Source organism: Cladophialophora psammophila (assembly GCF_000585535.1).
Source record: "Cladophialophora psammophila CBS 110553 chromosome Unknown aczJe-supercont1.14, whole genome shotgun sequence".
Classification (NCBI taxonomy): Eukaryota; Fungi; Ascomycota; class Eurotiomycetes; order Chaetothyriales; family Herpotrichiellaceae; genus Cladophialophora; species Cladophialophora psammophila.
In genome coordinates, this window is record NW_006912935.1 from 548,023 (window position 1) to 571,484 (window position 23,462).

General features: G+C 52.6%; 7 protein-coding genes across 7 annotated transcripts; 5 read left to right on the forward strand and 2 right to left on the reverse strand.

Moving 5' to 3' along the window:
* Positions 1–571: 571 nt before the first annotated feature.
* Positions 572–2,879, forward strand: A1O5_08749 (acetyl-CoA hydrolase; the record flags this gene model as incomplete). Its single annotated transcript, XM_007749330.1, has 8 exons — positions 572–625; positions 827–915; positions 1,025–1,403; positions 1,474–1,497; positions 1,621–1,884; positions 1,970–2,119; positions 2,235–2,564; positions 2,652–2,879. The coding sequence occupies 8 exons, from the start codon at positions 572–574 to the stop codon at positions 2,877–2,879; spliced, it is 1,518 nt and encodes a 505-aa protein (XP_007747520.1).
* Positions 2,880–4,031: 1,152 nt separating this feature from the next.
* On the forward strand, positions 4,032–5,609 carry A1O5_08750 (uncharacterized protein; the record flags this gene model as incomplete). The annotated part of the gene is made up of 3 exons (XM_007749331.1): positions 4,032–5,319; positions 5,398–5,478; positions 5,569–5,609. The coding sequence occupies 3 exons, from the start codon at positions 4,032–4,034 to the stop codon at positions 5,607–5,609; spliced, it is 1,410 nt and encodes a 469-aa protein (XP_007747521.1).
* Positions 5,610–6,882: 1,273 nt separating this feature from the next.
* On the forward strand, positions 6,883–9,327 carry A1O5_08751 (uncharacterized protein; the record flags this gene model as incomplete). The annotated part of the gene is made up of 9 exons (XM_007749332.1): positions 6,883–6,978; positions 7,044–7,060; positions 7,118–7,200; positions 7,255–7,608; positions 7,681–7,999; positions 8,280–8,318; positions 8,384–8,642; positions 8,740–8,826; positions 8,977–9,327. 9 exons carry the CDS (start codon positions 6,883–6,885, stop codon positions 9,325–9,327), a joined length of 1,605 nt encoding a protein of 534 aa, XP_007747522.1.
* Positions 9,328–13,915: 4,588 nt separating this feature from the next.
* On the forward strand, positions 13,916–16,891 carry A1O5_08752 (uncharacterized protein; the record flags this gene model as incomplete). Its single annotated transcript, XM_007749333.1, has 1 exon — positions 13,916–16,891. One exon carries the CDS (start codon positions 13,916–13,918, stop codon positions 16,889–16,891), a length of 2,976 nt encoding a protein of 991 aa, XP_007747523.1.
* A 985-nt stretch (positions 16,892–17,876) lies between these two features.
* Positions 17,877–19,933, forward strand: A1O5_08753 (uncharacterized protein; the record flags this gene model as incomplete). Its single annotated transcript, XM_007749334.1, has 3 exons — positions 17,877–18,110; positions 18,160–18,729; positions 18,878–19,933. The coding sequence occupies 3 exons, from the start codon at positions 17,877–17,879 to the stop codon at positions 19,931–19,933; spliced, it is 1,860 nt and encodes a 619-aa protein (XP_007747524.1).
* Positions 19,934–21,122: 1,189 nt separating this feature from the next.
* A1O5_08754 (uncharacterized protein) lies at positions 21,123–21,637 on the reverse strand (the record flags this gene model as incomplete). Its single annotated transcript, XM_007749335.1, has 2 exons — positions 21,123–21,369; positions 21,423–21,637. The coding sequence occupies 2 exons, from the start codon at positions 21,635–21,637 to the stop codon at positions 21,123–21,125; spliced, it is 462 nt and encodes a 153-aa protein (XP_007747525.1).
* A 975-nt stretch (positions 21,638–22,612) lies between these two features.
* On the reverse strand, positions 22,613–23,335 carry A1O5_08755 (uncharacterized protein; the record flags this gene model as incomplete). The annotated part of the gene is made up of 1 exon (XM_007749336.1): positions 22,613–23,335. One exon carries the CDS (start codon positions 23,333–23,335, stop codon positions 22,613–22,615), a length of 723 nt encoding a protein of 240 aa, XP_007747526.1.
* Between the last annotated feature and the right edge of the window lie 127 nt (positions 23,336–23,462).

Genomic DNA, 23,462 nt, shown 5'->3' on the forward strand with positions numbered 1-23,462 from the left:
TGCTGACGATGTCCTCTTGTACGATGAAGCCCGCCTAACTTACGAGGGACTTGGGACTTAGCCTCGCTAGCTCGCCAACCTGCACCATGTCCAAACAGAGCAATCCCGCCCTTATCCCTCATATCCGAGCGAGCCCGACGGTGGCCCCCAGCGGGGAGCTTGGGAGCACATCAGACCCAATGACGAAACAACGGCTTGGTTCTGGGCTTCCTCCCGACACATTGAAGCTCCAGCCAGAAACGACCTTTTTCGACCTCACGAGATCGTTGTGTTTTTGTTTTTGTTTTTTTTGCCATTGATTAAACGAACGAGACAGAAGCCGACAATCCCACGGCGAAGACAGTTGACGAGAAGAAGGGGACAACCTATTGTACATCTTGAGGGGTTGCTGAAAGCTCCCTTTTCGTCCCTCGTCTATCTCATCGCTCATCTCGTTCTCCTATCACCTCGTTGTCCATTCATTTATTTTTCCCTCTTTTCGTTTCTTACTTGTATTCGTTTTCTTTACAAGGCCCCCTCTTCCTCCCTCCCTCCCTCCCTCCCTCCCCCCCGGTCCTCCTTGCTCTCCACAATGGCCGCCTCGGCGCTCTTGAAGAGTAGATGCAGAAGGGCGAGCTACCTGAATGTGCGTAACGCAGTGATAACTGCTTAGCGGCCTCCTTGGGGCCGGAGCTTTCAAAGAGCTTTTTCTTTCTTTCTTCTGTTTGAAGCTCTTTGCCATTGCTCATCTTGGCCTGATCCCTGGGTGGCTTCGAGCTTTTTTTCTCTGCTTTGGATCTGGAATCAAATGAAATGAACATGTGGCTAACGGACAACGGGCGGGCAGAAATTGGCCAAGGCTGAAGACCTCATCGACTTGTTCCCTCACAACTCATACATCGGCTGGTCGGGCTTTACTGGCGTGGGATATCCCAAGTACGTATTTTTCATTCCGCCCCGTCTATCAGGCCATCTCCTCATATTCGTCTCCACCGAGTTCGTAGCCTCGCGCTTACAGATGTTTAATTGGGGCGGGTTGAAACAGAAAGGTACCAACCGCTCTCGCCGACTATGTCGAGCAAAACGGCCTGCAGGGCAAGCTGAAGTACAACCTCTTCGTGGGCGCCTCGTCCGGCGCAGAGACCGAGAACCGATGGGCCCGACTCAACATGATCGAGCGCCGCGCGCCGCACCAGGTCGGCAAGGAGATCGCAAAGGGCATCAACAACGGCAACATCAAGTTCTTCGACAAGCATCTCAGCATGTTCCCCGTCGACCTGATGTACGGCTTCTACACCAAGCACAAGTCCAACAATCGGCTGGATGTCGCCATCATCGAGGCCTCCGCCATCACCGAGGACGGGGGCATTATTCCGGGCGCCAGTGTAGGCGCGTCTCCTGAGATCATTCAGATGGCGGACAAGGTACGAAGGAGAGAGCGCCAGTAGATTCGTGCAACCTGAATGGCTGGCTGACCTGTTTGCTCCTCATCAGATCATCATCGAACTCAACACTGCTGTACCCAGCTTCGAAGGTTTACACGACATTACAATGACAGACCTCCCACCACGGAGAAAGGCAAGCTCTAAAAAAAAACCCTTTTGCACCAAAATCTCCCCAGCTGACGAGGGCTCGCCATAGCCATACCTGATCATGGCACCAGAGGACCGTATTGGCACGCCGCATATCCCCATCGACCCAGAGCGCGTGGTCGCCCTCGTCGAGTCTGACTACCCGGACCAAACGACCGAAAATGCGCCCGAAGATGAGACCTCGCAGGCCATCGCCCGCAACTTGATCGAGTTCTTGGAACACGAGGTCAAACACGGGCGATTGCCGGTGAATCTGCTGCCTCTGCAGTCTGGGATTGGCAACATTGCAAACGCTGTTATCGGCGGTCTGGCTGTAAGCACACATTTTTGACTCACCCGTTTACAGATGAAAGAAAGAGCTTCGTCGGATCCGGATTTGCTGCTGACCCATTCCTTAGAAAGGAGGAGCCAACTTCAAGAACCTGAAAGTCTGGACTGAAGTGTTGCAGGATTCCTTCCTCGACCTCTTCGACAGCGGGAACTTGGACTTCGCCACCGCGACCTCTATCCGCTTCTCTCCCGGGGGATTCCAACGCTTTTACGATGGTGTAAGTCTCTTGTTACTCTCACACACGTGTTTGAGGCCCGCCTCCCCCCCCCTCCCCTTTTTGATGATGCCCCAGAGTGCTGATGAGAAGAACCTGGCGAATTGTATTGGAACAGTGGGAGAATTATCACTCCAAACTCATCCTCCGGTCCCAGCAAGTGTCCAACTCACCTGAAATCATCCGCCGGCTCGGCGTGATCGGCATGAACACGCCCGTCGAAGTCGACATCTACGCTCACGCCAACAGTACGTGTGTGTTGGGCTCGCGCATGCTTAACGGCCTGGGCGGATCCGCAGACTTCCTCCGTTCATCCAAATACTCCATCATGCATACGCCCAGCACGCGACCTTCGAAAACCGATCCTACCGGCGTGAGTTGCATCGTGCCAATGTGCACACACGTCGACCAGACAGAGCACGATCTGGACGTTATCGTGACTGAAATCGTGAGTCATCTCCCTCTCCCTAGATTACGGTAGCGATACGGTGCGGTGTCAGGTCTGCGCAAAAACTGACACAAGGACAAATAATAGGGCCTTGCAGACGTGCGAGGAATGTGTCCTCGCGAAAGAGCCCGCGAGATTATCAAGCAGTGCGCCCATCCCGACTACCGACCCATTCTCCAGGATTACTTCGACAAGGCCGAATACGAGTGCTTGAAGAAAGGTATGGGTCACGAGCCGCACTTGCTCTTCAACTCTTTCGATATGCATAAGAATTTGGTGGAGAATGGAACCATGAAGATCAGTGGTTGGAAATAGATGACTGCAGGCAGGAATGCAAGTCGACGGGCCTGGGCAGTGAGAAGAGACGACCGTTTGGATTTTTCGGAAGACGAGAAATTGAGAGATTTTGGCGCCGAGACACAGGCTTATTGTTGGGGCGGATCGTGAGGGTGATGAGAGGGAGCATTTGGATGTATGTACCAAGAGTCATATCACATGGAGTTATCATAATCGACGGCCTCGCAACACCAGAGTTCCCAGTTTGATACGCACAATGGCCTTTTTTTGGGGGCAGCTCCATCATAATAATCGGGATTTACACACTTGAATCACTGTTGTCAGCACCGTAGATAGTGCCACTCTGCAAAGGGTCAGAGAGTGCTCTGGGAGCAATTAGCCACATGCGGGAGACCAGGCTGATTGGCTCTGACATAGCAAGAAATGAAGTCATTGGATAGCGTATTGACTAATCTAATCCGAGATGCTTACTTCAAGCTTTACAGGGAGCCATACCTCTTGGAAGACTCCTCACACGGGGTATCGAGCGGGGGTGGACGTCATTGCGGTAACAGGTCTTCCTCTTCGTTCGGCACTCTCGAGACCCCTTCATCGCGCCATTGCTGACGGTTCTTGCACCATTGTTGACTGAGGTCCTTGGCGACTAGAAATGCCGCATGCTGTGACATATAAAAACTTGCGACAGCCACTCGCGAAGAGCGAGTGCTTGAATCGCCGTGACAAGTCGTATCCCACGAACTTACGCTGGAACAAGCTGAGGTATCTCTTGCCGAGTTATGAGAGTCGCCTTCACTTCACGCCCTTGCGGCGACGTCTCCCTGGATTTGTAGTGCTGACCTGCCATTTTGACGCTCTGCCCCAACTTCCCCACTGGAGGTTCTCACATCAGGTTTGCCATAACGACAACAGGAAACACACTCTCATTCAGAGCACAAGGATGACAGACTTGTAAGCTCGGTGTATCGGGGAATTGTTCGAACCAATTCGTTGCTCGGTTCCCTCGAGGTGGCCTGACGGTGAGCGCTCGCTCTGGTGGCATTTGAGCAAAGCCCTATATAAGCCCCGAAGATCCCGAGCTTGCGGTCTGAGAGTTTTTGTGCTTTCGAACTTGCTTTCAACTTGCAGAAAGCATCTCGAGAGACCCCAGCTCGAGTCCCCGTACAAGCAGGAATGGACCCCACTTTCTACCGCACTGCAGCTGAGGCAATCGCTGCGCCTCCCGAAGAATTGGCATATGTGGTGGCCTTTGACAGAAAAGGTCAGAAACATGATGCGTTGACCGTCATTGATTTGAAACCTGGGACAACCTACGGACAGATTGTTGGCTGGACCGATGTTCCAGGGCTAGGAGACGAATTGCACCATTTCGGGTGGAATGCGTGCTCCGCTGCCCTCAAACACGAGGGACACAACATGGACGGCTTGCAACGACGTTACCTGCTTGTTCCTGGCTTGCGCTCCTCGAACATATATGTCTTCGATATCGGCCCTAACCCTCGCTCACCGAAGCTCATCAAAACGATTGACGGGAAGACATTGTCGGATAAAGCTGGTTATTCTCGTCCACATACATTGCATTGCGGGCCGGACGGCGTGTTCTTGACGTGTCTCGGGGGCCCGGAGGGTAATCCTGACGGACCGGGCGGCATTGCTCTCCTTGACCACCAAACTTTCGACGTCTTGCGTGCTTGGGAAAGTGATCGCGGTCCGCAACACTTCCACTATGACGCGTGGTGGCACTTGAACAAGAATGTCCTTATTTCAAGTGAATGGGGAAGCCCGTCAATGATCGAGAACGGCATTGTTCCCGAACTGTTGTTGGGAAACAAGTATGGCCATGCCATTCATTTCTGGCATCTTGCTGGGGGGAAGCACCATCAACGTGTTGACCTAGGTGAAGAACACCAAATGGCACTCGAAGTCCGACCATCGCATGATCCAGAAGCGACATGGGGGTTTGTCGGGGTCGTGATTTCAACAAAGGACTTGTCTGGTTCCATTTTCCGATGGTTCCAGGACGGTGACGAGTGGAAGGCAGAAAAGGTCATCACCATTCCAGCGGAGCCTGCCGACGAAGAATCATTACCCCCGATCCTCAAGCCGTTCAAAGCCGTCCCGCCGCTGATCACAGACATTGACCTGTCAGTCGATGACAAGTTCCTCTATGTTGCCTGCTGGGGGACGGGAGAAATGAAGCAATATGACGTTTCTGACCCAGCGCATCCAGTTCAAGTGGGCTCTGTGAAGTTGGGGGGTATTGTGAAGAGGGCGGCGCACCCGGCGAAGCCCGACATGCCTCTGGCGGGTGGACCTCAAATGGTCGAGGTGTCCAGATCGGGAAGAAGTATATATTTCACCAACTCCCTTTACGGGGCTTGGGATGACCAGTTCTACCCCGATGGTGTCGGCGCTTGGATGGCCAAAGCAGACGTCGATCCCAACGGCGGCCTCGAGATAGGTGAGTATCGCTGTCGTTGTTCCGAGACAGACGAGGCGGTTGTCCCGAGCTCTGTTTCATGCTAACTGCGCGTTCCAGACGAGTCCTTCTTCCCTCAGGGTCCTGACTTTAGGGGTTTGCGTGTGCATCAGATTCGCCTTCAAGGTGGAGACGCGTCTTGTAAGTCTTTTCCCATCATCAAAATGTCCTACGGTTCTTGGGTGGTTTCACGGTCATTCAATCTCGGTGTCAGCTAATCAGTGTTTGCAGCGGATTCATATTGCTATCCGAGTAAAGTGGGCAAATTGTGACCAGATGAAGGGAGACGGCGATGGGAATTCAGAGGCCTTGGCAACAAGCCAACGCGCCAAATGTCCTGTGCCGCTGCCAAGGAAGGCGCCGAGCAAATGCCGAGTCGCACTTTCTGCTTTTGAATTTCGATTCTTGCATTCAACGTGCATCTTTTGACTTCTACAACTGTATGAAACTGCTCACAGTTCAATGCGATTATTTTTGCCTAAATTCCCCGGCTCTGAGCCGTATCTTTCTCCCCTTGGTCCTGCTTGTATACAGAATAGTGTCAATCCAGGCCTTCCACGGCCTTGATTCCGCCTTTCCGCCTTTCACGGCGCCACTGCCGAACATGCCCGACATCCTGCGTCATGTTTACACTTCCATTTTCTGACCCTTCTATCTTGTTTGCAGAGCTCGAGGCTATTCCGTTCGAGGACCATGTCTGAAGATCTTCGCTTCATCTTCCAACTCCTGCTGGGCGTGGTCCCACCGATGTAACCAACGTCGTTTCTCACCAATCCTCTTTGTCGAAGATTGCCTTGGGGTTCGCCTCGCATCGGTATGCCGTCGGAAGAAGGAAAAGGCATACCATTGCCATCTCCTTGCCGCCTCTCCCAATTATTGTTTCGGAGCAGGGTCCAACGTCCATTTTCTTGATATGGCAGTATTCAAAGTCCAGGGTTCCCTCACGAGGCACACCGAATATGCTGCCAAAGCCTCCCTACCGTCAAGATACCATCATCGCTTGGTCACAGCGGTGCGGAGCTGCAGATGTGGGACTTGAACGAGACCGCCTTCTTGAGTCTCATGAGCGGCAGCATACAAGTACCCCGTACAAGCGACCCAACTCCAACAAACCTTGATTTGGAGAGAAGCCCACCCCCGCGTGGAGTGTCGATCCTCCCCGCGACCCAATCGTGATGATTCGGTCTTTGATATTACTGTTAACGGCATCCCGAAGCGGAGATGGAAGATGGATTCTTTTCTACAATGATCCATATCATCATAGGCTATTGGAAGTTTGCCCTCGGCAGATACGTCTTTCGCCGTCCGCTCTGCCGACGATTGAAGCGTGCATACGCCTTTCGGTCGATCAGTGGGCGATCAGGGAAAATGATGAGACAGAACAACGCGACATAAAAATGGTGGTTTCTGACTCTGGCAGACCCGGCCGCAGAAAACCCTTCTTACTCGACATCTTCCTTTGTCCAGGGTCTTGCAGGGTTCGTCTGACATTGAAGACGATAACGCTCTCGAGAGGACTTCGTCAACCACGAGGATCAAGTCATAATGGGACGCAAATACCTGGGAGGCTCGGGGAGTGCCTTGACTGTCTGGATCTCGCTAGCCGCGTCAACTGTTCTCATCTTCTATGGATATGATCAGGTATGCTCTTGGCTTTCCTACCCCGAACCTCTTCACTAGAGCTAATGCTATGTCCCACTCTCCAGGGCGTGTTCGGGAATGTGTAAGTGATGAGACACTCTAGCAATGTTGTGTCTTCATGGCTAACAAGTGTCTGTAGTCTGGTTGGGGAGGATTTCCTAAAGACCATGGGAAATCCTGACGCCACCGTCCAAGGGACTTTGACCTCAGTTTATAACCTTGGTTGCTCATTCTCCAAATATATTCTCCGTCGCGAGAGAACTAATTTTCAACTAGGATGCTTCGGAGGGGCGCTTTCAACTTTGTACACGGGAGACAAACTCGGCCGTCCACGCACCATTATGCTTGGGAGCTCCGTCATCGCCCTGGGAGCAATTGTTCAGTCAGCATGCTACTCTAGAGGGCAAATGTTTGCAGGCAGGGTGATTGCGGGCCTTGGGACAGGCATGAACACCGCCACTGCTGGTGTTTGGCAGTCCGAGACCAGCAAGATGCGGAGCCGTGGCAAGCTCGTCATTATTCAGATGGCCAACTGTATAACTGGCTTCTGCCTGTCGAACTGGCTCACTCTAGGATTCTCGTTCGCTAAAAGCTCAGTGGCCTGGCGATTTCCACTCGCCTTTCAATGCTGTAAGTTCCAGATCCCGCCTCGTTCCCCGACATCGCTGGATAGGTCATTTTGCCAACTGACACTCCAAATAGTCTTTACACTGTTGATATGGTTGATGTGTCCCTTTCTCCCGGACTCTCCCCGTCTTCTGATTCGTAAGGGCAAGCACCAGGAGGCATTGGAAGTGCTCGCTGCTCTCGAAGGACATGGGGCAACTTCCGAGTCGGCGTCGGTGCGCACGCAGTACAATATCATCAAAGATGTCCTGGATAAAGAGCACGCGCAGACCTATAGTTGGTGGCAGCTTCTGACCGGCCGAGGACCTTCAGGCGTCGTCCGCAGGATGATCCTAGGCGCCTGGATGCAGGCAATGAACCAGATTAGCGGTATCAACTTGAATATACCAATGGGGTGCATTTAGATATATTAAAGACGGATGAAGAACTTCCCAGATAACTCCAGGAGGGCCTCACTATTTAAGTCTTCTCCATACAAAGAACACACCTCAATACTGTTTGCGGTAGTCACGTGCGTAGAATACTGCATCCGGTAGTCACGTGTATTGACTACCGGATGCGGTAATCACGTGCCTGTGCTCTTCCTTTGTTCAACATATCAACGTGACCTCGTACTTCCAAACGTACGTTTTTCTGTTCTTTGCGAAAGATGGGACGATACTGATCATCGACAGATATATCTTCATCCATGCTATCAACCTCAACGAACTTTTGTACGCCAAGCCAACCCCCAGACTTGCCAGCACGAAAGAGGACAACCTACTAACAATGGATGCAGAGCTCGAATCCTTGCGGCCGCCGGATCTGTCGACTACCTCATCTTCTCTTTTTTGGCGTGGTTCTTCATCGAACGGTACGGCCGTCGCCGGGTTATGATGTGTTCAGCGTTTGCCTGTTCCACATGCTGGACCATAATCAGCATTGCTTTGGGGTTGTCCCAGAACGGTAAAGGAGATACGTATAAGCTAGGTGCCCTTGCGACCACCTTTTTTTTTGTTTTTTTTGCGTCATTTGCACTCGGCGTTCTGGGAGTGCCTGTAAGTATTCTCCCTAATAGATCACTCTAACCCAAACCCTAACCCTAAATACACCTCGTGCGCAATGGGAGAAAACTAACCTTCTATCTAACCACAGTGGCTCTACCCCACCGAAATCAACCATATCTCCTTCCGTGCCAAGGGTGCGTCTCTGGCAATGGCAACGAACTGGATCATGAACTACGTAAGTCGCTCTCAACCTTATCAAACCGGGACAGCAAAGACCGTACATGTGTTAGCAGAGAGAAGACAATATCTCGGTCTACTTAGCCCATTCACGCTCCTCTTTCGCAAATTTCTGGCTACACGGCAGGAGTCCTAACTATCTCTACAGATGGTCGCCCAAGTGACGCCGCCGGGTATCGCCAACCTAGGCTACAAATTCTGGATTATCTGGGCCGTGATCTGCTTCTCTTTCATCCCCATCACCTATTTCTTCTACCCGGAGACGGCCAATCGGTCACTGGAAGACATAGACCGATACTTTGCGGAACACCGCAACATATTTGTCTTCAGAGATAAGGTTGCAACGCAATTGAAGAGGCCGGAGATGTGGGAGAGGATGGATGAGGAGGTCGCGCGGAGGGCCGAAGAGGAGATGATTAGGAACGGCGAGCAGGTCGAAGGGGGCAGCGAAGATGGAGGAGAGAAGGGGGAGCAGGAGGTCGTGTACCTTGAGAAATGAGCAGGACATTGGGGTGGGATTGAGAAACAAGGGACGGACAGGCAGACGGAAACGAGGCTGAGTGAGTATGGGTACATGAAGAGGGACTGATACTGATACTGATACGCTTACCTCCTCTCATACATGAGGATGTACCGAGTATGTACGGAGAACTCCATATGCAACAAATAACATAGCACCGAACCCTAGCAAATCGAAGACGACGAGACAACAATGTCCCTTGGCACCTCTTTAAGAATTACCAAAAGACCCTCCTCAAAAGCATGGCCACCCCTCCCTTCCATGCCTCCTCTCGAGAAACCCTCTTGGGAGTCCACCACCACCACCAGCACCAACCACGACTACCAACCATAGCAGCCGATGCCCCAGTGGTTCTTCAACACAGAAAAAAAAAAAGGCAAAGTCAAAAGAAGGGCTCTCATCCACGTCCTCCGTCCAAGGATATAGCCGGTTGTGGACAACTCGAATAGTACCTAATAGCTAGGATCCTCCTCGTCCGCAAGCCTCAACTTACACATATACTGTTACGGAGCACTTCAGGGTTTGGCAGGCACGTGCAACAACGCACAGGGGCCTGTCAAGCGGGTCGGAAATCGAGAACGCATTTCTGGTCGGCGCTGGCAGGACAACACCGCCACCAACACTACCTGTAGAGAGACGGCGACGTCGAGAAACGGAAAAGGACAGAAGGAATTCTCAGGAATAGGTAGGGCGGTATCAAAAAACCGTGAATTACTCTGTTCAAACTGCAAAGAACGGTACACGGCCAGCACTGTAAACTGCCATGCACACTGACAGCGATGGCATGCTATCACAGCCATTCTGTGACCGCCGCAACTATTGTTATGCCTTCGTTGCTTGAATGATCAGTGGCTCCTTCCTGTCTTGAAACCTCTCGTTCACAGCCAGATTCATGTTGCTAGGCCTTTTTGTCCTGACGTGTGACCAGCCAAATCGCCTTCCCCTCTACCCTCATGCCAGCACAACACAGCCACTTTGCCTTGTTACAATACATCCGTACCTATGTAGGTACCTAGGGCAGATACCTCTTAAGCTGAATTGAAAAGTAAGCGAAACTTCTTCGCTGTTAGAGCGGAGGTGGCTTTCATTGGTAATGAGAATTCTGTTTACCCTTGTAAATAGTGGCTCTCTGTCATTCACCCTGTACTGTCAGTTATATTCGATATGACCAGCGGTCACTGTGACATTATTGAGCACACTCTTGAGGGATATTGTCCGTGATAGAAAATGTGCCACTCATCATTCTTGAATCCGGCTTGATACCTGGTCACTAGATATCATGCTGTCATGGGGGATGAATACCTAGACTCCAAGTACGTCGCGCAAGAGTGAGAGGTGTAGAGTAGTTGATTATAAGCAGGAAGGAATCAAAGGCGTTTTATCGTGTCAATTACCCAGTAACATGCAAAGAAAATTAGCTTCGGATAGGTCTTGGCGGATGGATCAAATTCTCATTAGTGTATGTACGTCACGTGGTAGAGGCGCAGGGATCGAAGCCGCAGTTTCAGAACAGCTGCTTCCTAATATACAAGTACATTGCATCGGTGAAACCTGAAATCGTTGCACCCACTTGTTACGTTTTTGAGAGTGGTCGTCCGATCAATTATAGATGAATCAATCGAAGTGAATTATAGGCATTCCGGCAGTATAATGGACATGCCCAGCGGAATGGAGCAAAATGTGTTCCTTCCATAGCGCGTCTTTCTTATCGCATCCTGCGATCTATGATGCACGTTACATACCTTGGATCTCAACTGCACATGTCTTTTGGATGTCTTCATGCAAATGCGCTGATGACATCTCGCCAATTGCTCGATCAATACCATCAACATTGGCGCACGGCAATGGGCTGTAGATTAAGGCCTCGGCAACGAGGTAACTTAGACCCCTTATGAGTAGTTCCCGCTCTTGACAAAATTATGTCCATAAACAGTCGAGATTGAGATGCTCGAGGATCCGTAGAACGAGTCTTCTAAGCAATCCACCAGTCACGAGCATCGTGATAGGAGGTTTGGGAACCAAGGTGAGGGAGAATCTGAATCATGAATCCAAAAACACTTATTGTGAATAGTTCGTTCGAACAATTCGTCTTCCCTTTGGCCCTCTTTAACGGCGGTATACCACTCCTAACGAGTGTAAATCTCGATCGTCGAGTGTTCTTGAGAATAGCAGAGGTAGTGTCGCCGTTGGGACAAAGGCCAAGCTCGACGGATGGGAGTGATAGAAAGATCGAGGTCCCGGGCCGATACAGACGACAGGTCAGGCGAGTACTCACTCCCTTGTATCTTTCACCTGCGAGAGCCCTAGAGACTGCGCGCCGGTAGTCCCGCAAGATATGAAACAAGATAGATTTGCCGTCGTCTCTCTGCGGGACCAAGGTTTGCCAAAAAAAAAAAAGAGAGAGAACAGCGGGGCATCGTAGCTAGAGTGGAGCAGGTAAGTAGAGTCACCGGAGGAGGTAGTACGAGAGTCGATGCGGCTATGCGGTAAAGACAGGGAGGGCTCTCGTACGACCGGCCAAGATAGTGTCAGGCTGGAAAAGGTCAGCAGGAGACAGACGGAGTTGGAAGGGAGTTGGAAGCACTGGGTGAGGGCGAGGATGAGGGTAATGGCTCGGATGCATGGCGGGACAAGCAGGATGCAGGAAGCAAGCGTGAAGGAATAGAGTGAGGATGAAAAGGTCAAGAAGGAGTGCCGGCAATGATATCCTTGCAGAACATGTCATCATGGGGCGAATGCAACATGAGCAAGTCGAAATGCAGGTGGCCAAAGGAGTATGGGCGAGTGGACTGACGAACTGGCTGACCAGCGAATTGTCGCTTTGCTTCCGAATCTTCAGGCTTCAACTCGAACCCGAACCCCGCCCGACGACTGCAGCACCTTCACGTTAATTTTGTGCAGTCGTGTTCATCGGATTCCGAGACTTGATGGCGGTTCTGGCTGGGTTGGGAATCGTCCTGAAGTCGGGAGGTGTAGCTGTAGTCGTCATTCAATCGGCTGCTATAGTGAAATGAGAAAAGAAAGGAACAGGATGGGAAGCGAGAAGAACATAGGGTGGAAGAGGAGATGGAGGAAGAAGAGTGAAGAGCAGATTGGAGAGGGAAAAAAAGAGTGAGAAAAGTGAGAAATGGAGCAGGGCAGAGGGAGCCAGAGGAAAAGGAGGAAAGGGAGGAAAGGGGGCCCGCCCAACGGTGGCTTGTGTACTGTACCAGGCATAAACACTAACACCTTGATGGCAGCCAGTGATTCGTGGCTGGCCGTGCCTCGTGACGCCGTCTCCGTTGCGAGGGGATGAGAAATGAAGTTTGAGCAAGCGCAGTGAAGAAAAGCTGCATGCAAAGAGATAGGCAACAAGACAACAAAACTTGGCCTACTTGGTTACCTGTACGGAGGGCCGACTAGGGCTGCTGGGCCTGAGTAAAAGCGTTGGACTGGCTGATCCGCGGGCTAGTAGGCGTCATGCCTAACAAGGGCCTCGGGGCTTTCGACACACTTTACCACGGGGAGGCAAGGAGGCTCGCAGGATGAAAGAAGACACTGCCCAGTTAAAAGCTGCAGAGGGCGTGTTCCTTGGTGCCACTTTTGCCCATTGTCCCCCGTGGAACACTCGCGACGGGAGTGGTCCATGCACCTGGTGGATCTCAGCGTTTTGCGCCCATCCTATTCCCAGCTTAGCCCACTAGCCCCAACCCATTATTATTTGCCCTGCCAGTGGTCTGAGTTCCCAGGTGCGAAGGGAGGGGGGGTCTCTGCTAGAGGCCTTGCGCCTACAACTGGCTCGCTGGGGAGTTTGGCTTTGGGGGTCCAGGGTTGGTTGGGTGGGTGTGCCATTTTTGCGTGAGAACAGTCTGAGCAGAAGCGGTCCGTCTCTAATTCACGCTGCTGCTACTGCTACTGCTACTGCTGCTGCGGCGGCGCATTTGCGTCTCGCAGTCCCTCCATGTACCCATCCATCCATCTCTCTCTCGCCATCTCTTGTCTCCCTCTTTGTCATTCAGCAATTTCTTCCCTCCTCGAACGCATCTTCAAAAGTCTCATTCCTTCACCTCACGGTTCTGATCTCTCGGTCCCTTTTTCCCTTCCTAGCCCATTGTCTTGTGTCACCCTCGATAACTCCGTCGACCCTTTGCAGCCATCCTCCTCGACCCTGTTGTCGCCAACATCTTCCAACTCGACGTTTTCACTGCCCGAAAGTGCTCGACAGTCCTGGATTGCTGTCCAAAACCCTTCTGATAACGTCGACACTCGATTCTGATCAGTTACGACCCTTTGCGATACCCCTTTACCGTCTGCGCTTGTGTGGCCTCTCTGGTGACCAATTAGTCCACCTCATCAAGCGACACTCGTTGCCCCGAAAAAGACCTCAAAACGCATCGGAGCCGCATTAGACGCCAGCTTCGTCATTCTCCCACTTGCGCGATACGCATAGGCCAACTTTCGGCTGCCCATCCTTGCGTGGGAATCACCCTCTCCTAGCGATGCGCAACATGCGACAGATATTCTTATAATTGAAGCAAGCACAACATAGGAACTAAATTCGACCGATGAGGAGGTACTCTGTCGGATTATGACAGAGTCCTCCCTTCTCACCACGCATCCCACACCTAACCACTACCCGGTCACCGCCGCTCCCTCTCTGGCCTCTCCCTTACCCAACGGCTCCCCTTCAGACACCAATCTACAAGAGGAGGAGGAATACACCATCAAATGCATTTGCATCTACGCAGATGATGATGGCAATACTGTATACTGCCCCAAATGCGACACCTGGCAGCACATTGAGTGCTACTACCACGGCAAGAAGGTCCCCGAAGAGCATTTTTGCGCAGACTGCTCCCCTCGAGATCTTGACGCAAAGAAAGCCACTGAGCGACAACGAAGGCATCGAGAGGCCCTTGACGGCGGTGACCGGAAGGTCAAGCGACCAAACTCCAAAAGCCAAAGGAAAAAGCACAAGGACACGAGTGCGACGGCCGAACAGGTAAACGGCTGGCATCACGATCGCCATGAATCTGTCGCCAGCGTAAGAGATGGGCCTCCTGCGAAGAAACCAAAGACAAGCCACCGGACGTCGGGTTCAGTCATCTCAACAAACGGTGAATCCCGAAAACGCGCCGCTTCCACAGCTCAGTCATACCCAAGTCCTTCCAAATCGCCTCAAGATCTCTTCCGTTTTCCCGCCATTCCCACCTATACCACTGACTTTCTTGAACTCTACCAACGTGATGAGGGGAATACAAATGCCCGGGATAACGAGCAGACAATTCAGGCTACCAATACGGTTTTCGCATGGCGAACTGACCCGTCTTTGGTGGTCAGCAGTCCCGGGCAACAACCAAATGCGAAAACCCCCTTCGTACTTGCAAATCACCCCCTAGATCAAAGCACTTGGCCGGAAGTCTCGGTGGAGACCATCCAGAAGAGAGACGTCGAATACGATGGCAGATATCCCACATGGCGTTTCTTACGTGTACAATCTTCCGTGAGGAAAGACGAAATCGTTGGCGAAGTTCGAGGTCAAGTTGGCATGCTGGAGGAGTACTGCCAGCAGAAGTCTTCGTCGAACAGATGGCAGGAGCTGCGGCATCCTGACCCCTTTGTCTTCTTCCACCCACACATGGACATCTACATCGACAGCCGAAAATCTGGAACTCGCTTTCGGTATTTGCGACGGTCTTGTCGACCCAATGTCACCTTGAAGACATTCGTTTCCGACAACGAGACCCGGCACTGCTTTGTCGCCAGCAAGGATATTCCGGCCGGTGCCGAACTCACCACCATGTGGTTTCTCGATTCCGCCATGTTCGCTGCTGACGATTCTGAACAAGCCCAAAACCGACGCCTTGACTGGGTAAGCCGTGTCCTCGCCAACTTTGGAGACTGTGCCTGCGACGCTGGTCCGGCATGTTTACTTGCGCCCTTCGATCGGCGATATCCGGCCAAGTCGCTGGAGGGTGCGCCGAAGGAAAAGGGAGGCAGGAAAAAGAAAAGTAAGATGAATCATACCATCTCGCCCTTCAGTACTGGACATGCCACCAACAGTCGCGCAGGAAGCGAACCCAAGGTACTCGATGACGAAGACCAGTTCGATCACCGGTCCACCTCTGAGTCTTCTCGCAGCGGTATGCTGAGCAGAGACATTACTCCAGTCAATGTCGCTGCTCTTGACGCCGACCCGGTCCTTGGAAGCAATCTCACTGCTCGAGAACTACGCAAAATCCAAATGGCGGAGAAAGCGTTCGCGCAGCGGGAACAAGAAAAAAGGGATCAAAGTGGACAAGGCCAGCAACGAAAAAAGAAACGCACAAGTGGCGGTTCAACCTTGAACACGCCCAGCGCGAATGCCTCGAAGCAACTCGGGCACCAATTCACTTCGCACCCTACCACACCCAGCAGCCACCTTCACAAGTTTAATGACGCTCCTTTCGGCTCGCCGCCGCCGCCGCGAGGCTCTGCAGCTCGAGGCAAATCCACGGATGCACCTAGCAGAGTGGACGTTAGGATACAGCGACCTGTTTATGTTAGTGTTGCGGTTCAGACGGATCCAGAAGAGTCCGAGATGCCCATGCTTCCTCCCGCAAAAAGGAGGAAATTCTGCACGCCCACACAGCGATTGCTCCGAAAAGTTTTGGAGTACCACGTCAGGCATGGACAACGGTGTCCAGGACAAAGTTTGCCTACCTTAGACTCGAGGATACCACCAGTTGTACTCCCCGCGAAGACGGAAGATGTGGAAATGAAAGACGCCACCGTGGGGTGGGATACTCGAAGCGTCATGGATACCGAGCCAAACGGGCAGTCTCCTGCAGGAAGCAGCAGCCCTATCAACGCAGGAGCAGCCACATATCCTCTGCCGTCACAAGCGGCCCACACATTCAAAGCCTTCAGGTCTCCCTCGGCCCCGAAGCTGCACTTAGCCACCCTCCCACCTGTACCGGCGTTTCCATCTTCAGCGACTTCTGCATCGTCGTCTTCGGCCACCGCGACGACTCCCGGATTGACCACATCAGCGACAGCACAGTCGCCAATTCCAATGACCTCGGCATCAACTGTCTCCTACCCTCCGGCGATCAATAATGTCGTCACTCCTAGTCCAGCAAGGAAGAAACTAAGCTTGGGGGACTACATGAGTCGGCGCCTGGCGTCGACTCCCTCCGTTGAGAAGTCCCAGACTCAGGCTGATCTAGGCACAGGCGAAGGTGAACCAGCGAAAGCCATGGCAGAAGCAGGCCAGCATTCTCCGGAGGCCACGGAGTCCGCACCAGATAATGCAGGACCAGCCGAACTACCCACTCAACAGGGAACCGCGCACGCTGAGCTTTCAGGTGGTGCCGCTAAGGACACTCCAATGAAGGAGGAGGTTGAAGAACCAGCATACAGTCCTCGGGATGCATCGCCGCCGCGACCAATGCCCAATTCATCTCCACCCAAAACAACGAGTGCTGTACCACTATTGAATGACTCGATCAGCATCCCAAAGGAGGTGTCAAATGTCCTAGCCCGGCTGGCGCAATTGAACAGCGAATCGAGGGGCGTGCGATAGATCAGTGAGTGTATGATAACCGGGTCGGAACTGGCGTTGATTGAGCAGCCTATTGTTTGTCATGAAACGAATAGAAGAAACTTTGGACCTTTCGCGAGGCTTGGACATGCAGTGATGACGACACAGCTTTATACCAGAAAAGACGGGGCGAATGGGATCGACAGGCAACGGAGCAAGAAGGCAGCAAAATTCGGGATATCAGATGGCGGGAATCTGTGGGCGTTTTGTCAACACAATGTGGGCTGGTCATGTCTGTTCGCCATGGATGAGAATCGCGATAGTGAGGGATCTGCGATGGTTGATCGAGGCTCAGGCAGTCCTGAGATCCTCCCTTCTTTTTCTTTCTCTTTTATCCTGTATATATATGATGTGGTTGAGCCATGCTGGTCTCGCCATATGTGCCATTGCGGCAATAAAGTGGAGCGGCACCATTTTTCTGTCGCTGTGTTGAGCGGAATAGTTGATACCAATGCAAGCAAGCCAAAGCGAGCCCAGATTGACTTTTAAATGGAGTAGCAGTACTTGTCAGACACCACAGACTGGGCAATTTGAGACGACGGACTTTGGGAGTCCAAGTACATAAAAGGCCACCCCTCCTCCCCTTGGGTAGCTCTCTCCATTTAACTTGTCCCATCCCAACCCGTTCCCACATTAGTATGGAGAGCCTCTTACTCCTCTCCACCCAACGATCCCCAAGGCTCCAATAGGCTCACACGGGTCCTGTAACGTTTCCCAATAACCCCTGCGACCCTGCAGCCTCAACACTCTCCAGATCTACAGAATGACATCGCCGTCTCGCTACCTTCTTGCGAGGGGTTGATTGATCGGCTTTGCTGAAAAGGGTATCTCCCCTCACCACCGGTTTTGATCTTTCAGTTGTTCTTTATTTGGTTTGTGATTTTCCCACATTTTTTTGTCGTCGGTTTCTCTCTTTTCTCTTCCTCTTCCTCCTTCGCTCTTGCTCTTCTCGCTTTTTGTACTCGTCATGGCTTCTTCAGGTCCAATACCGTTCCGTCCGGGCCCTGATAGTGGGCTTCGGACGCCTACGCGACAAGGCTCGGTGGACGCTAGAAACGAGGTCCACGTCCAGATGAACCATTACATTGGCATCGACGTGGGCACGGGAAGTGCGCGGGCTTGTATCATTAACGAGGCCGGCGATATTGTCGGCCTGTCGTCGGAGAACATTGGCCTCTGGCAACCTCAGACGGGATACTATGTAAGTCGCCGACTATGAGAGCAGACTCATTCTCTGACGATACGGATAGGAACAATCCACTACCGACATCTGGCGCTGCATCTGCCTCTCAGTCCACCGTGCCATGACCCAGGGCAACATCGACCCCCACTCGATCCGGGGTATCGGGTTCGACGCAACCTGCTCCTTGGCCGTCTTTACGCATGACACAGACGAGCCTGTCTCCGTCACGGGGCCCAACTTTGACTCGTCACAAAACGACCACAACGTCGTTCTGTGGCTGGACCACCGCCCGGTCGAAGAAACCAAGAAGATCAACGCCACCAAGCACAACTTGCTCAGATATGTCGGCGGCACCATGTCCATTGAGATGGAGATTCCCAAGGTCCTGTGGCTGAAGAACAACATGCCCAAACAGCTGTTTGACCGGTGTAAGTTCTACGATCTGACCGACGCGCTGGAGCACATCGCCACGGGCAACGAGAACAGGAGCTTTTGCTCCGTCGTGTGCAAGCAGGGGTATGTGCCCGTCGGGGTGGACGGAAGTGTCAAGGGGTGGCAGGAGGACTTTTTGAAGGAGATCGGCCTGGAAGATCTGGCTGAAGATAATTTCAAACGAATGGGCGGTGTCAATGGGGTGGTGAGCCTGTTTCTTTACAATCCCTGACACGCTCTTCTCTCCTGGACACCGGATGGGGGGTCCGACTGACTTTCTCAATTGCCCCTGTTCGTCTTTCCCTCGGACCTATCAGGCTAACCTTTGCCTTTCTCTTTCTCTGAGTCAACAGAACGGCGAATACCTCTCCGCGGGCGAACTGGCCGGCCATCTATGCCCCCGCGCGGCCGCCGAGCTCGGCCTCCCCGCTGGCATCGCGGTCGGCAGCGGCGTCATCGACGCGTACGCAGGCTGGATCGGCACCGTTGGCGCCAAGGTCCAACTCCCATCCGACCAGCTCTCCCAAGAAGCCCCCGCGAACGACCAGTCCCAAGCTTTTACGCGCCTGGCCGCCGTGGCGGGGACGTCGACCTGTCACCTAGTGATGAGTAAGGACCCCGTGTTCGTGCCGGGCGTGTGGGGGCCGTACAGGGACGCGGTGATTCCGAACTACTGGATAGCCGAAGGCGGGCAGTCGGCGACGGGGGAGCTGCTCAAGCACGTGCTGGAGACGCACCCAGCGTACAACCAGGCCCTGTCGCGCGCCGAGTCAACCAACAGCAACGTGTACGACTTTCTGAACCAGCACCTGCAGGACATGAAGGAGAAGGCCGGCGCTCCCAGCGTGAGCTACCTGGGCCGACACTTCTTCTTCTACGGCGACCTGTTCGGCAACCGCTCACCGATCGCGGACCCGACCATGTCTGGGTCCGTGGTCGGGCTGTCCAGCGACAAGTCCCTCGACGGACTCGCGCTGTACTACTACGGCACGATGGAGTTCATCGCCTTGCAGACGCTGCAGATCATCGCGGCCATGAACGGCGCGGGCCACCGCATTAGCTCCATCTTCATGTCCGGCAGCCAGTGCCAAAACGACATCCTCATGTCCCTGGTCGCCACCGCCTGCGACATGCCCGTCCTGATCCCCCGCTACGTCCACGCTGCCGTCTGCCACGGCGCCGCCATGCTCGGCGCCAAAGCCGCCAGCGCAGACCCCGCGACTGGCAAGACAGAGGATCTATGGAGCATCATGGACAGGATGAGCAAGCCCGGCAAGGTCGTAAGGCCCTCTGACGACAAGAGCGTAAAGCGTCTGCTCGACGTCAAGTACAAGGTCTTCTTGGAGCAGTGCGAGAGGCAGCGAGTCTTTAGAAGGATGGTGGATGAAGTTACAAATGATGCTTCTTGAATTTTTGTTTTTTAAACTTTAGGTCCGTGTCAAAGCCCCTCGTGCCCGCATGATCCTATTCTTCCTCGACCACCTGGAATGAGGGAGGTCCAGACAGACATCGATGGCATGCACGGCCCACTTCCAGCCGTGCTGGGATGTGAATATGGGTTTCGTCAACCCCCCGCCAACATAAACGCAGGATCTACTGCTGCAAGTTGTATTCGATCCCAAAGTGTGCTCTCTGTTGGTCTTCGTAATCGCACTCCTTGACGCCTTTGCTAATCGACGTACCTGTTTCTGGCAGAGGTGTCGGTTTGCTCATACCGGCCTGGTCAGAAGTCTGCATTGAATCCCGTCACAGCCTCGCCCATGACTTTTCAACTGTGTCGAATCAGATGGCATACCACTCGCACGGAAAGTATGTGGAGAATTTCTCCCCACTCGTGTCAAGGTCAGCCAGTTTTGCTGTACAATAGTCGTAGAGGGGGATCTACTTCGTCCGGCTGATACTGGAAATGGATCACATCCCTCATAGCCCAGCAGCGTCGGATAAAAAGCTCGGGCTCAGATTTGTTTTGCCTTTCCCCATTCGCTTAAAAGAATCGTCCGAGGAAAGACGCCATTCGAAAGGCATGTCGGCTGGTCCACAATACCGTAACAAAGGTATTGTCATCAGTGTCTGCAATTGGACGAGAGCCAGGAGTCTCCTGAATATTTTCTGCAGACCAATCTTTGTTCTTCCAGCTTGCTCAGCGGCTGTTGTGCTGCCGCCTCAATTTACGAGTCTGACTTGTGTGTCGTGATGGTCTCCAGCCTCAGCCATTTGTCTCAACCGCAGCTTCTTCAACGTCAGTGGCGTGATGGGTATGAACCTAGGCTCGTCAGCGATGGCCGAAAATCGTTCGGTTTGGAGGGAAGAAACGCACTTCCCCAGAGGGTTGTCCAGCTTCTTGAGCAGGAATGATGCCCGCGGGATCCTCATCAGGATGGGGTTTCAGAAAGCTTTTCATCAAACCCAGCATGTCGTACTTGCACAAAGGACAGTCGTGATGGCCCCGTTCAACCCAAAGGCTGAGGCAATTGGCGTGGTAGACGTGACCGCACCGAAGTTCGCGGATCATATCCGTTTCTTCGAGGGATTCCAAACAGATAGCAGTGCTGGGAACGTCAGTCAACGGAGTGGGCAGAAGGGGGAATAAGTAACATATCAACTAAGGGTCGTAGAGAGTGTTGCAAAGGTCTGAACATGTTCTTCTGATTTCTCGGCTCTCCAGTGTAGCAACGATTGAGCGGGAGCAACTTGTTCCAGCTTTTTTAACCTCTTCCGATGCTGCGAGGCCACTGATCTAGCCGGTAAGCTGGCGTCCTCGATGCGCCAGCCTGCCTCGGAGATCTCTGATTCTGCGTCCGAGTTTTCCTCTTCGCCGCCGCCGAATCTGTCGTAAAGAGCGCGACTTGTTTTGCGTCAGCCGAGGCCTTACCGGTATTTGATATTCATGCCACTCACCACATCATCAACAGTATCAACACGAACCATAGCATCCATGTGATTTGTATAAAGACCGCGATACTATGAATATCCGGATTGTTTCTGTAGGGAGGCTGGAAGTCGGCGGGCACTCCAGGGTAGGAAACGACTGAGTCATTCGCTTGGAGGACGCTCTCGGTATGCTGAGGCCAAATGTCGGCCTCGGTGAGAAATTGCTGTCTGGGGATGTACATGGTGTTCCGGCTGGTTCAGGTGTGAAATCAACGAAATGTCAAAAGGTAAAATATTTCTCGCTAGTCAAGATCTGGTTTCGTAGTTGCTTTGGACGAGCTGGATAGAAGGGAATGGTGTTGTACATCAACGAGATATAATGAGATAGTTGTCCGAGGAAACATGGTCGCCGAAAGAAAGTGTGTGATGGATGGATCGAGAAACGCAGGAATCCGAGAACTGGAGGTTTGCAGGACTGAAGCCCTCGAAGTCACACAACAGTCTTGCCATGCGGAGTGCCATGTGATGCGCCTTAGTGACGAGCAGATGGTACGATGCGTCTGTATGATTCTAGGCGTCCCCGCTACAGATCGATGACGACAATGGGCGTCAATAGGCGTCAATAGGGCATGCAACAGGCACATTAGGTAGTATGGGTACCGATTACAGAGCGGTGCTGGTGATGGGAGTGGTGGTGTGATCTTGACGATACTTTACAAGGCCACTGGTACGAGGCTCGCCCAGATTCTAGGCACTTAAGCACCCCACCCCAGTGAGCTTGGGTCCCAATTGGAACCCCCCAGCCGCCTACTAGGGAGTCTAATGGGCCTATGAACCCTCAGCAAAAGAGCCTTTAGCGGGATCTTCCGGGGGACCACCATCTCCGGGGTTTCCGAGGATGCCCAAGGCATTTCAGGCGAACTGGTTCGGGTTATTGGTGGAGGACTGATCCCTTCCGGCTACCTTGGACAAAACACCGACAACCATGATTGCTTGTAACGAGTACAAGGAATTCTTTTCGGTACTTGCATATGCAAGAGTCTTGATCGGTCCGAAATCTCATTTTCCTATATCGAATCTAGAATCGAATCAGGTTCTCGATGATTAGAGCTCAAAATATTTCAATTCCGATTTTTGTACAGAGTTGTCAAAACTTCGCAGAAACCTTGTTGTCGACGTCGACCCTTGTTTGTACCTTGGTAAACAAAATGTCCCATTTAGTTGAATGAGCGAATCCTCATCGCTGCCTCTGCCAGTCTAACCGACTCCATCTCTTGATCCTTCAAGACACTGATCAACAGGTTCTCGCCATTGCCGCCCACCGCATGTACCACCACGTTTTCGCCGTATCCGCAATCCTTCTCTGTTGGCCCGGCCTCGTCGTACTCTGCAAATGATTCCTTTGTCACGCCATCCTCGGGTGCCAGGAGGACTGTGCTGGCGTATTTCCGGGCGTCTTCATACTTCTTGAATGAGCCTTCCACAATTGTTTCTCTAGCTTCGCCACTGTCGTCTTCATCATATAGGACAATGGTTTGCACCACGTGGTAAATATCACCGTGGACTTTGTGATCTTCGGGGTCGCTGGCGAAGCCTTGCAAGTTCGGCGTTGTTGCTACGCTCACACGGAAGGTGGTGCCGTCCGATGACTTTGCAAAGACACACAGACCCGTTTTCCTCTTGATGTGGTGTTCATCAAAGTCTTTCTCGTTGGTGTCGTATTCGGTAAACCATTCTCGTTCATAGCCCGCCTCGAAGAGGGTCTTGTGGGCCTCCGCTTTGGCTGTAGGCAGGTCTGTGTAGGTACCGCAGACCCGCAGCTTCTCGATTGTGAGGTTGGGGTCTTTTTGGATGTTCGAGATGCTGAAGACGATATGGTAGAGGTTTTCGACGTCGCCGTTGCCGTTGCCGTTGCCGTTGCCGTTTGCTTTGCTAGCCATGTTCTTGGTGTTGTGGGTGTTCGGTGGTGAAATTTCCACTGTTAAACCTGATGGTACTCTTGTTCTGAGTCTTTGGTTTCTGCTGGACTACGAGAGACGGAGGTACAGCGTCAGATATGATATATTC